At 39.8% G+C, this 14,274-nt stretch overlaps 1 protein-coding gene across 1 annotated transcript; it reads left to right on the top strand.

The window, feature by feature from the left end:
* Positions 1-4,415: 4,415 nt before the first annotated feature.
* LOC124291939 lies at positions 4,416-12,964 on the top strand. The gene is made up of 3 exons (XM_046729024.1): positions 4,416-4,795; positions 7,852-7,983; positions 12,701-12,964. The coding sequence occupies exons 1-3, from the start codon at positions 4,456-4,458 to the stop codon at positions 12,949-12,951; spliced, it is 723 nt and encodes a 240-aa protein (XP_046584980.1). The 5' UTR covers positions 4,416-4,455; the 3' UTR covers positions 12,952-12,964.
* Positions 12,965-14,274: the final 1,310 nt, after the last annotated feature.

Here is a 14,274-nt window from a genome sequence, read left to right on the forward strand (position 1 = left end):
ACATACTTTAGGCCCTTGGTTGGTGCTTGGTGCACGTTGGTGCTTCACAGCATATGGCAAGTTTGATGCAAGTTGCCCCGTAGATGGTAGGACATGTTATATTTCATGGCTGCTTGAAGATGCCACATGTATTCCATAATTTCAATCCTAGAGATTTGAATATGTAACTGAACTATTAGTTTTTATAATGTCCATTTCTTTTGAGTCCTGATACAATCTACATTCTAGTAACAAAATCAAAAGAAAAGTTATGACCTTATTTAAAGTTATCTTTAATTTTATTTACCAAAGTGAATTCGAAGAAACAACGAAATGTAAACTACATCGTATGAATAACTTGCTGTAACGTGCATGTATATATGAACATTAGCAGCAGCTAAACAGTGAAAAATAATTGAACAATATTCTTTCAACTTTGAAACAATTTTTTTTAAATGAGTTTTTCTTACGCAACACGACACATTTTCACTGATTGGTACGATACATGATCAGTATATGAGATATGAACAATTCAAACAACGTCATTGCTTAAAAGCATTTCACCATGTGTGTAGACTGACAGACTGCAAGTGCATCAGCTAAACAGTAAATAATAACACAATTATTTACTGTTTCAACTTTGATTCTTAAAATGACTAAACATGAAAACAATTTCTTCTGAGTAAACACAAAAACATGCTTCTTCTTTCACTGCGACTAGTTAGGCATTATTCTAGTTAAAACACCACCATTGTAGTAACACCACTGTATTAACTTGGTGGCGTAAGCTAACAGCTCATTTAAATAATGTACATCAGTAATAAGCTAAATATCAACTTTGATCTGTTCTGGCCAGATTGGAATAATACAACTATGATTAGTACGCTGATGTGAAAATGTTTAAAATGTACCATCTAACTTTCACTGCATGCACTGACAATCTCTTGAAAAAAAGGAAACTATTTTTTATAATCAAACTTTTAGTTTAATTCCCAACAAAGTCAGAACGTATTAAATCAAAATCCGGAATTAATAATTAAGGTATTTTATTTGATTGTCCACTGTTAACAGTTGCCCGTTATCACAAATGGCAAAGGAAATATCAATCTAGATTCAAACAAGATCGATAATCCAAATTTACAGCACTATTGATTTCGCTTCTAAACTTTATGAAGTTGTCATGATGGTTTTCTACTTGAAGCCCAGATCCACATGTGTGTCCAGTCGGCCATCGTTCAAACGGCTCCATGGATATCATCTCGACAGTGATTCTATAACAGATAAGCAGGTCTGAGCCAGTACAATAACACAGAAACAGACGAAGTTTTTCCTGATCGAGGTCCTTTACATATCTCCTCAGATACTTGGCAACATCAGGGCGGTGGGGTAGCCTAATGGTTAAAGCGTTCACGCGTCATGCCGAAGGCCCGGGTTCAATTCTCCAGATGGGTACAAAGTGTGAAGCCCATTTCCGGTGTCCACCGCCGCGATATTGCTGGAATATTGCTAAAAGCGACGTAAAACTAAAACTCACTCACTTGGCAACATCAGTCTCCTTCGGTTTCCGGAAAGACCAGGATCCGAGCAACTTATCAAGCGATACAATTGTTCAAGCTTATCTGTACAACTTATCAAGCTTATCAGTTGAAATGTCAATGCCCTGAAGAATTTCCCTCCAGCAGTCACAGATAAACATAGGTGTTTGCAGTAACTCTTTGTGTGCAATTTTTCTAACAGGACTGAAACGATGTTCTGTTTATTTACACGTGTTCTGCATTCATGTGTGCCGAGTGCTTCGATAAGTTCCTCAGAGTCAACACCTTGGAAATTTTCAACTGACCTCTGGAAGACGTCCTTGTCGATGAAGTCGTTGACGCTGCTCATCAGGTCAACATTGGATACGAATAGATAAGGAAAAAGGTAATGACAAATGAATGTGGTAAGAGGACAGGCCAGTATCCAAGTGTCTTCTGTCCATAGACTAGGACTCTTCCGACTGCCTTCCACTCTTCTGGACCAAAGACCCTTCACGTTTCACCCAACCGTGCACTGACTGCAGAAAGTTTCCCCAAACTCTGCAAGTGTGGCTTTCAATACACCACCTGTATCCTGCACTTGCTCAATTTCACCATTTGAAAGAGTGAGTGAGTATAGTTTTATGCCGCTTTTAGCAATATTCCTGCAATGTCACGTCGGGGGACACCAGAAATGGGCTTCAGACAATGTACTCATGTGGGGAATCGAAACCTGGTCTTTGGCCTGAGGAGCGGAAGCTTTAACCATTACTTCTAAAATGCCTTCATTACTTCATAAGCTTCTAAAATGCCACTCAAGGAAGAAAGGTTAAGCGGATATCGTGTACATTTCCAGAAGTCCGTGTTAGACTTTTATTGAGAGTTCATTGAAGGTTGTATTGTTAATACAGTAAAAGCTTCTGGTTGAACAAGGTCATGAATGAGTTCATCGAAGCGTAACTTCTAACAGGCCACTCAAAGAAGAAGCGTTGAGTGGTCCATCGTAAATAAGTCTTTGTTTAGCTTTAATAGAAAGTGTGTGTTAGGTCGTATTCTGTACTCGGTGTCATAAAAGTAATACTTCTGTTTAATGAGCTTAGGAAAGAGTTAACGAAACGTACTTTCAATAACCACCGTCAGATGAAAATATTTTAACAAATCATTCACAACTGATATTTAATTGAAGGTAGTTGATGGATTTTATTTGATTTACCCTATTGTATTTTGAAATTTGGCATAGCCCCTTGGAGATATATATACCTATATTTCTACTATGAATCGAGTGCCTTGGAGTCTTAAGCTCGACCAAGTGATAAAATGTTTGAGGCCCACTAATTGTCATGAATTAAGAATAACGTGTCAACCGCCACACATAAGTAGAAAGACAAGAAATAGGAGAATACATCGTAGTGACTTACAAAGGTCAATTGTATACCATTTGATATCATACATTTACCTTGAAGAGTATTGTAAATACATAACTCAGAGTAGAGTGCAGTAATTTGCATAGTGCATGAAATGTTGAGTATATCCATTTGTTTATGCACAAACTGTGCTTCCCTTAAATGACTGGGCATCCCGGCACGAGTCAATGACAAAATAGGCTACTAAAGACTCTCAATATTCAGAGTAGTTTATCAGTGCAATTTGTTTTACTTTTACTGAGAGGTATGTACATGAAAAGAGATTACTATTCTGGGGGTTTACATAAATACATGTTGCATCATCGATACCACACTCTTCGATAATGTCAGTCTTCATGGGTTAGTTAGGACAGAGAAGATACGTCGCGGAGAAACATTTTCTAGAGGGTATGACTTTAAAACATTTGTGCATACACAGCGCACAGCTTAAATCTTCTTAATGTATGACTAATTACACATATTTTTAACTATAATCGTGATGGTATTATAAATCATAACCAATATAACTATTTAGGTTTCAAATAATACTGTTTGACTGAAATTCAGTATGGTTACCATGAATTTTTACATGGGATATTCCCGTCCGTTAAATGATGTATCCGTGTGTCATTGCATGCTACCTGACCTTACCTGGTCCCATTTCCGCTGTGACTGTGGCAACTGTATTCCAAATGTTGCTGCTTCATACATACATTCCGAATATGATGGCAAATACAATATCAGTTGATATTTATTTTTAAGAAATTGAAACATTCTTTTATACTATTCTACAGCTGGGATGTACATTCAATGTGACTGTTTTCCCCGATATATCCATATACAAACGATCGTGATAATTGTCTGACATTCTATGTGCCTCAATCAATCGTTTATTCCATACTGAAGAGGCCCCAGCTATATAGTACATAAAACATGCATACATTTATATTCACCCGAGTGGTAAAACATTTACATTTTTTCCCCCAAATATTTTTTGGTAATGTTGCACGGAATATTTAAACATTGATAAATTATGAAGCATTAAACTGTTAGTAATGATATAAATTAAATACCGTTTGAATATCTATAAAACTGATTTGATAAATATTTTCGTCTAAGATCTAATTACAGCGGACAATCAAGTAGGGAATGGTACTCATCCTTTTTTTTACAAAAAGTGTTAAAAACAAAAGTTGGGAAAAACGATAGTCAGAGATTACTTAACAATCAAACTTTAGTTGTGTTAAAAACTAAAAAACTTAACGCCCAAAACATTTTATTTCTATTTCCGTGAATACTTTAATGACTTGAGTGGCAAACGAATAATGATTTCTTAAGGTGTTAAGTAGGTTCGTGTCATGTTTCTATTGTACCCACTAGGACAAGATAGCATTAAGTATTTTTCGTCGTTATTTATTCATAACATGACTCGCACCGTTTGGATGTTCCACATTTCAAGAGTCTGTGACGGTGTCCCATTGTAATTGTGATAGGACACAACGAGGTCAACGCTTCACATCTGACAGTCGAACTGTACTCGAGTATTCGGACTCAACAAAATGGCAGCTTTTATCTGGCATAAGTTTGTAGCTGTTATTTATTCTCTGCTACTCCATGGACGTCCCTGCTGCTGTTCTGTGATGTGTGGAAACGCGCAACTTGTGCACTTACCTGACTTTGATCATTTATTCGTGAACGAGCACCTGCTGTGGAATGACCAAATGGAAAGTGTAGCGGCGTGCGTTAGTCGATGTTTCCTTGACACTCGGTGTCGAAGTATGCAGGTAGACAGGAACTCCAGCAGATGTTCGGGTCATGCCACAGCCTTTGCTAGTCCTTCCAAGATATACCCTCCTGCCATTGTTTCACAGCATTCAAGGCTCTACCTACTGCCAAGAGGTAATTGTCAAATTTGTGTTTACGACTGCTCCTTTTTTTAACAAAACACATCATTAAATCAGGTCTGTTCGAATCCCCAATTTATGTTTCTTGACATATCGCTGTTCTCGTACGTTACAAAGAAAGAAGCTTCATTCTATTGCATACATCACCTGTAAGCTGACACGCTGTATAATGGCTTAATTACTGTTGAAAACCAAAAACGATTTTCTTTCGGTTTCATATTCTACTTCATATCTATTGTCGGAATATTCGAAACAAACACAATCGTATTCCTGTGTGGTGCTTTTTGTAAGTAGATCATAACTACTACAAGACAAACCTTTCGGATAAAAATTCTTTATAAATAAATAAAGAAGATGTTATCCATAAGATTTGTCTTGTAGCACTATACCAACTTCTGAATGTCTTCGAAGAATTTCTGTTGTCTTGTAACACTACACCAACTTCTGAATGTCTTTGAAGAATTTCTGTTGCTTTTAAATCCGATGGTAACGTAATCTTAGTACAATGGGCACTCATTAAGAGCAACCTCTTCGTGGTGAATGCTGGGTAACGATGATAGCTCTTCACCCGTGTCGACCCGGGGTAGACTAGAACACAGGGGTTCGAATCACTGTTTGGACAATAATTATTTTAAATAAAAATCTAGATTTTTTCAACCGTATATTGTTTTTACATGTTATGAGTAACTTATATTTCAAGTTTTAACGAAATCAGTTAAGAAAGTGATTTCTTAGAAAATTCTCCCGCTACACTCATTACATGAAATACACAAGGGGTGACACTCGCGATGCTAAAAGCCCGATGGACGGCCCGACTATTTTAACCTGCGCTCAATCAAACCTTACGTTTTTCACAAAACAATGTGTTGAGCTTGTAGATTATTCTTTGGCCTTCTGCTCATCGTAGTCAGTTTGTCTAACTGCATTTCATATTTGACCACTGACCCTCGCATTCGTCACCACTCGCCCCTTTCCATAACCTCTCGATTCGTCACCACTTGTCCCGGAATAACACGAGTGGGTCACGAATGGACTGGCCGCCCTTCGGTAAACATCGACACTGTCCGAAAATCTCGGAATGACTCGGAACACAAAACGGCTCTAATTGGTCAATTTCCACGTGTGCGATTATTGCGGAATATTGTTTTCACAGATGATATGTTTGGAAAACTCGAACATGGTTTTAGAAATTCTTTCACGGCGAGTAAATTTTTTTAGGTGTTAAATACAATAAAATAGTGCACATAGTGCATTTTATTTTTATTTTTAACAATTATTGTCCAAACAGTGATTCGAACCCCTGTGGACTAGAACCACAGAGGCCCATTGCTGGTCGTAAAAGACAACCAAATTTGCCGTGGGTTGCGACCCTGTGTCGGTTGAGGACGGGATTCTGGTGGTTGAGGGCACTGGTTCCAGGAACAGTGTTCCTTTGCTCAACACACCGCTTCAGGGTGGTAGAATGGGCCCGGTTCTATCAATCGGCTGGTCATGCCAAGCCCTGTGCATTATGTTATTGCAAAAATTACGCTACGAAAATGTTTTGTCAGTGGTCTTGGCCAAATAATATTTCACTTGAATTTCAAAATTTATACTTAGAGTCGTATGCCCAGAGGTGGTGGCTCATTGGCCAATCTAGTGGCCAATCTTTTTTTAGCTTTTCTACTGGAGTATCCGTGGTGCTGCAACTTGTAGATCCACTTGATTCTAGCGTTGACTTTATGATACCCCTCTACACGTAACCCATACAGCAAGTGGGCTTTCCCCCAGGAAGCGCTGCCTAACCGAACCCGCCAAGAACTTCCCTGGGAATATGATGGCTCCCCAACACTGCAGCCTTCTGCATTACCCAGCGTGTCAGAAGGGCTGTGCTCCCGGTGGAGAACCTGGGCACTGATCTGCGTCAAGAGATCAGGAGGTACCAAACCAATGTCAACGGAAATAATGGGGAATCTTGTCAGTCATGTTGCTGTCAAAAGGGACAGAAAATTCACCAACATGAATACATTTAATGAATTTATCAAAAAGGACAAGGTCGGGTTTACTGACAGGGATTTTCCTGAGGCTGGGCGTATTCCAAAGAAGTGAAAAAGCATATTTGTTCATGACATATTCATGGTCGTACCATGGATGGAACTCGAGGATCAAAGCCACAAGCATGCAGAAGACGTTAAATGACTCTTGTAACACGAAACGAGTGAACTAATGAATGTAAGAATGAAAAAAAATATGCCAAACAAGGAAAATATTTTCTCCTTTCCTCCTTTTGACTATTTAAAACCAGGGTCGAACACCCAGGAACAGCTAATAATTTATAAGTAGCGGCCACTGGGCCGTATTGTATTGACTTGCTGACTGATCGCAAGACACCCGTCCACTTTCCGGACGTTACAGGCAGGTATCTGTTTCTTTTCCGCTTGCATGACGTTTGTATCACTCCAAAACAATCTGGAAACATCGGGGATGAGGGCGTGGTAGGGAGGAATTAGCGATCACTGAACCAGGAGGCATTGAAACAGTAGTCATAACATTTATTTTCTGTATAAGTGGAGACATGTGATATTGTGATTGTGATATTGTCACATAGAGACCGCCTCCGTGGTGTAGTGGTTAGAGCGTCCGACCAGAGTGCGGAAGGTCGCGGGTTCGATCCCGACTGCGTCATACCAAAAGACGTTAAAATATGGTACTTGTTGGTCCCTGCCTGGCGCTCGGCATTAATGGGTACAACAAGGACTGGTCGGCTCGGAGTCAGTATAATGTTTCTGAGTGGGGTATTCATGCTTCACTGCGGCATGGTATCTCAGTGGGCTAGCACTATAAAACCAGCTTTAGTCTGGGCTAGTACAAGCAGCCGCACATACACATACACACGCATGCACGTCGTCATATGAGCGAAATATTCTCAAGCACGACGTTAAACCAAATTCCACCACTACCACATAGATCTAATGCATAATTTCAACGTTTTGTGGTATAACTGGTTGTCAATGTTTAAGAATACGGATCTAGAAATGTAGGATACACGTAGTTTATGATATTTTATTTCAGCTGCCCACTTCATAGGTAGTGCCTGTACCAGTGATGGCGACTGTCATGTGGCGACCTCTGTGTGCAATGATGGAGTGTGCACCTGTCAGATTGGGCTCTGGTTTTCCCCCTCACAACAGGCCTGTGTCACTGGTAAGTTAAATAATTCATCAAATTGTCACGTATCATACAGGGAGGTAGTTCAGTGAGAAAGGTATATTGCCATGGTTATAACGTGTGAAGGTCATATGTGATGTCCTTCACCATGAAGATCGTTTTTCTGTTATATTACTGAAGCCCTGGGCGCCCAGCGTCTGTACGATTTGTGCTCTTAAGGTTGCCTATGCATAAAATAGATTGGTTGAGATGGACATGACACTTGATCATGCAAAGTATTACATACTGCATATGTAACAAGTACAAAATATACAAATTGTAAATGTTCTGGAAATGCAATCTATTTTAACATGTCTTGTCTTGTTTACCTGTTTGGGATCAATTCACAACACATTAAACAGTAATACAATTGCCAATGAAACGGTTTACATTTTCACATGTCCATGATTTATTTATAGTCACCACTGGGTCATGGGTCGAAAGTAGTTCCTATCTAAATTAGCCAAATCTTAATGAAGTCATTTTGATTGGATGTTGAAGTTAGATGCATTTGGAAAGTGTGAAATTTTGTTCACTTGCTGTCTTTCTCCCAACCTGGCAAGGTGGTTGGAAAGTCATGGAAGGAGGATTGTGAATTGGTGAATTACAGGTCCTTTTTTGGTGTTTTTGTTGGTGCACGTTGGTGCCTCACAACATGTAGTCAGTTTGAAACAGGTTGACTTGTATACATACACAAACTACAGCAATAAATCCGGACTTACAGCCTCAACGGATTTGTGTTGTTGAAAGAGCCATCCCCGTTACATATATATTCGTCAGGATCCTATTACAGTCCCGATTCTCGGAGAGTCTCCATTATACATAACATCATCGATTTCAACACTTGATATTCACTGGAAGAGAAACCATTCATCCATTCATCTGTGTGACTCCGGTAATAACTAAATAATGCAGTCTTGGCAACAAAAGTATGTGAGCATGAATCCAAGCTGTCACGGTAACTCATAGACTCTACGATATTTCTGAAATTTCGTATACAGCAAGTGCTAAACTTACAACCTGTTGAACAGTTATATCCGTGGCAGAATCTGCTCCTGGAACATAGTTCCAACAATTTAATGGCGCATCCGACAGATCATGTGAAGTTTCTGTCCCTATTTGCATCAATGTGATTGACAAGACTTAGGAAATACATTGCCTTTTGAAATGTATCGCTTGCTTCCTAATTACACCTGTCGTCAGGTTTCTCATTGTTATTCACCTGTGAAGGGCCACCTCCTCGCGGTGGGGCTGTCTAACGCTAAGAGCTCTTCAACCCCCCGTGTGGACCCGGGGGCATATTTGGTATACAGCACCCCATTGCTTGTCGTGAGACCGATTTGGGCTACCTAATAGCCGTGGCTTGCGCCTGTGTCAGTGGAGAAAGGGAGCCTGGTGGTTGAGGGCAATAGGATCCTGAAACCGTGATCCTTTTGCCCAAGACACCACTTCGGCCCTAACTTCACCTACACGGGTGGTAGAACTGGCCCGGTTCTTGCACATTTGACCAAGTCATTTCTATTTGTAATATAGAAACTATTGATACATTAAATTGCCTAGAGTCCTATGCCAGAAGGCGGCGGCTCATGGGCCAATCTAGTTATGTTGACCTCCAAATTCAGTATGTATTCTATTTCTTGCCATGGGCTGAACCACCCTGACATTTAATCAGGTATACAAATACTGTTTTTTGTGTCATATTCTCTGAAGTATTACACCCCTGTTTCCCTGGTGTCAGCTAACATCTTGGAGATCCGGTGCTATAGATGGCATTGACCTTGCTGACACCCCCTGGTGGTTCGGGAGAAGGGGTGCTGAAACCTTTTTCCTTTCATCATGACACAACGAATGCCTGGTTCAAATGGAAACATAAAGAAACGAAGAATTGGAACTGTCGCTCAAAGACCCTTTGTCTACAAATGATGATTCGTGGGCTCGTTTCCTGGTGATAGAAGCATTGGATTATCTCCCCATAAACTCAATCCTTTTGCTATTTCCAAAGCTGTATCTGGGATTTGTGGGGATGTAAAAAACGTTACCCGTCTCCGTAGTGGCTCGCTTCTAGTGGAGTGTGCACGGAGACAGCAATCGTTCAATCTTTTGTCAATCCAAACATTTGCAGACGTTACTTTGTGCACAGAACATTAAACACGTGTCAAGGCATCACACGTGACAGTACTCGTTGCCTGTCCGATAGTGTCAGAGGTGGAAACTTCAGCAGAGCTACAAGACAAGAGTATTATAGCTGTCAAACGTTTCACAGTTAAAAAAGATGGCGTCTTCACAAACACCGATCACAAATCCTGAGGCGCAGCCGAAGGAAATATGGAATTTACAAGGGTCTTACAGTCCCGTACACCCTTTCAAAACATCGTGTGACGAATTTATTACCCTTAAAATCTTTTTATTTAGCTTATCTTTAAACAACAACATTCAATCATCGGCAGAATGAGACGCAAAACGTTTCGCCATGATATATCCTGAACGGTCATGAAGGGAGATAACTCGGCATGTCTTAGTTTATGATTAAAGATATCGAATTTGAGGTTTTGTTAAATGACAAGTGAAATACAGAGACATTTTAATTTTTTATATATATTTATTGGCACAAATAAGAAATTATGGCAACAACTTCATTACTCTGTTTATACACATAGTTGTACACGCCAATACTAAAAGTTCGAAGCGATCAGCCGTTTGGCAGCCACATTCCATCTAAGGTCTAGGTCATTCGTACAACCCGTGTAATGTGTCACATGACAGATTTGACGGGGTGTACGGTTCGTACACCCTGGCAAATCCGCCTACATGGTTTCGTATTTTCAGAATTCAGAATCAGAATTCGACAAATTTATCTTAAAGGTAATAATAACACTTATCTCTTGACTTTTGCGCGAACATCACTTCCGCAATCAATCAAAGCAGGGTATTCCAGTATCGGAGTGGAAACATATGTGCCATGTCCACTCGACGATGCTACAAATGCCAGAAATTTGGGCATGGCTCGATCTGTGATCTGTTATCGCTGTGGTGATAGTCACGAAACCACAGACTGCAATAAAGAACTTAAGTGTGCAAATTGTCATGGCCCACATGGTGCTTCCTCTAAATCCTGCCCAGTGTGGCAAAAGGAGTCCCAAATAATGAAACTAAAGTGTGAAAAAAATATCTCCTACTTTGACCGAAAAGGGTTACTAAAACCTTAGTTCCCAACTCGATCAAACATCACCTGTTATGCTGCAGTATCTCGCTCTGTCGCAACAGCCTGTGTGACATGCCAGACTGACCTGACGTGGGTCAAAACAGAAACCCGTGAATTCAACTTAAATCAACCATCGACTCCCCCAGTCACACCATCGACTTCCCCAGTCAATACAGCACCATCTGGATCTCAGACTGAGACACAATCAAAAACGTCTGACAAACAACCGGACACACTTTACTTGTCGAAAACGAAAGGAAAAAATGAATAAGAAACAGACACCAACCATCCCTTCACCTTTGCATCCCTTGTGATGAAAGAATCACGGTCAAGCATGTCCTGCTTGACTGTATTGATTTTTCCATCACAAGGGATAGATATTTCAATGTCAAAACATTGAAGGATCTTTTAAGTAATTTTAATTATCATTTAATAATTGAATTTTTAAAGGAAATAGAATTATTAGATGAATGGTATTTTAAACCTGGTAGGATAGCAACTGCGACTGTTAGAGGCTGAACCCTCACAGGGGGTTAAAGTATCATAAAATTATTGTCATCCTGAGAGGGTACGTAAGTCCCAAAACTATCAGGCTAAAATTTAAGCTTACCAGATTTTTAAACGTAGTAGTTTTGTTCTTTTAATATTCGGCCAAACTTTTCCTACAATCGCCAGCAGTTGAACGGATGGTATAAATCCATCTAGGGTCCATGCAGGTAGCAAAGGCACTGTAAGTCCCTGTGGTCCCTAGTATAGTGATCTACCTTCAGCTGTTGGCGATCTATAGCCTGTTTTTATATTGTATCGTCCCCTGTAGTTAAAGTATTAATTACTAGTTTTCAATATATATCTGTGATAGTCTAATTGGTTTTACTGTCCTTTGTCGACAGGTATTTTAAATTGATTACCTTGTTTTCATCGCTATATGGCTGTAATATTGCCGATGCGATGTAAAAGTTTAACTCACTCACTCACTTCTCATAGTTCCCTCTGCTTTTGGTTTGGTACCTCCTGATCACAGGAGTGTTCTTTGATTCTTCACCGGGGGCACAGCTCTTCTGACACTATGGGAAATGCAGTAACCTCCTGTGTTGGGAGTCTCCATATTCCCTGGAAAGTACTTGGTGGGTTCGACAAGGCAGCGCTTCCTGGGAGAAGTTCCATTCGTTGTCTGGGCTACGTGTAGAGGGGACAAGGGTACCTGATCTGATGATGAGCTTGACAAGCCTGACTGTACCAGGACAACCATGTCATCTCTCTGATGTTTTGGTATTTTTTTTAAAAATAGTAATAACAGTACATTTCTATAGCGCATGTCTCAACGGATGCTCGAAGCACACCACAACGTTCTGTTGGAGAGTTCATTAGTATAGACAGATAAAGAGAAACTTTCTGGATGAACACCTTCTATATTCAGATGATGCGACGTTTCGATAGAAATTCTTTAGAATGCTGTCTTGTGAATTTAACTAACATATATATAATGTAAAGTCTCTGTTATTTGTTACACAGAGTGTTCTACCCTGGGATCTGGACTTGTTCGTTACCCTGGATACGCCATCTGGGGACATGATGTGAGTGTGCACACATCGCTGGGAGAAACGTCCTGCCCACAGCTCTGCAGGGACACGTGCCAAAGCATTGAATTCGACGGAGAACGGAATCGCTGTATCATCAACACCGTCACTTACCTCCGTGTGAACTCGACAGATCAGGGTCAACATCCTCAATGGGCGTACTACCAACGTAACTGTGCTGCATAGACACAGCTGGCAAAGGGTCAACAACACTTAACCAGATTTCGTAACCTAAAAGAAGACGGTACATGTGGTTATGGACATAGATCTTTCTGTCCTGGATTCCTGGGACATTTGTAACTATTCCTGGTCACCATGGATGAAGTCACATCTCCACTATGAAGTTCAGGACAATTTATCAAAGCTATAAACCAATGCCTTCTGCAGGTTATTGAGAAAACAGTATGTGAAATTGTGGGCTTGCTCGTTGATAACATATGTAAAAATTGGGGGTAATTGGGGGAATTCCCTCCTCCTAAGGTTTTACATCCTCTACCTAAACCGAGGGGAAGTGTTTTCCCTAACATATAAACCGTCAATGATGGATAATTATAATGTAGATGATCATTTAATGAAGCTACATAACAATAACTGAAGCGCAAGTAAAATCAAGTTAATGACAGTAACAGATAATTCAACCCCCATCGTCTTCGTCGGCTCGGTGGCCGTGAGGTAGAGCGTCCGCTCATTAACTTGAAACAAGTGGTTTCAATATTGATTGAGAAAACATTTGCACTTTGAAATTGATCTTTGACGATATTTTTAAATTGATTTCAGACACTCATATGTCATTTAAATGATGATGTTCATACAGAGCTAGGAAAACAAATTTCAAAAAGTAAAACCTAGGAAGAGGTCTTACTTGCAAAAACAACCTCAAATGCGGTTATTCTGGGAAAACAAGAGATGCTTTATATATAGTGAGAAGCACACTTCAGGTTAATATGGGTAGATATGTAGTTATATGTTATGGGTAGATATGTAGCTTTATGTTATGGGTGGGTATGTAGTTATATGTTATGGGTAGATATGTAGCTTTATCCTGTGGGTGGGTATGTAGTTATATGTTATGGGTAGATATGTTTCTATATGCTATGTATGGGTAGATAATATGGTCCAACCATGGGATACTATCCAACATTGTTAAACGGTATATAGATGGGAGTGATGTAGCTTTTGCTGCTGGGTGGGTATGTAGTTATATGTTATGGGTAGATATGTAGCTTTATGCTGTGGGTGGGTATGTCGTTATATGTTATGGGTAGATATTTAGCTTTATCCTGTGGGTGGGTATGTAGTTATATGTTATGGGTAGATATGTAGCTTTATGTTGTGGGTGGGTATGTAATTATATGTTATGGGTAGATATGTAGCTTTATTTTGTGGGTGAGTATGTAGTTATATGTTATGGGTAGATATGTAGCTTTATCCTGTGGGTGGGTATGTAGTTATATGTTATGAGTAGATATGTAGCTTTATCCTGTGGATGGGTATTCAGCTATATGTTAT

The sequence above is a fragment of the Haliotis rubra genome, unplaced genomic scaffold, assembly GCF_003918875.1.
Source record: "Haliotis rubra isolate DU_JTF1 unplaced genomic scaffold, ASM391887v1 Scf502, whole genome shotgun sequence".
Lineage (NCBI taxonomy): Eukaryota > Metazoa > Mollusca > Gastropoda > Lepetellida > Haliotidae > Haliotis > Haliotis rubra.

Excerpts from the sequence above, each read along its gene's own strand:
- LOC124291939 (XM_046729024.1), top strand. The coding sequence starts at position 4,456 with ATGGCAGCTTTTATCTGGCATAAGTTTGTAGCTGTTATTTATTCTCTG. Across the intron at positions 4,796-7,851 it reads GCTCTACCTACTGCCAAGAG|CTGCCCACTTCATAGGTAGT; the intron begins GTAATTGTCAAA and ends ATTTTATTTCAG. Across the intron at positions 7,984-12,700 it reads ACAACAGGCCTGTGTCACTG|AGTGTTCTACCCTGGGATCT; the intron begins GTAAGTTAAATA and ends TTTGTTACACAG.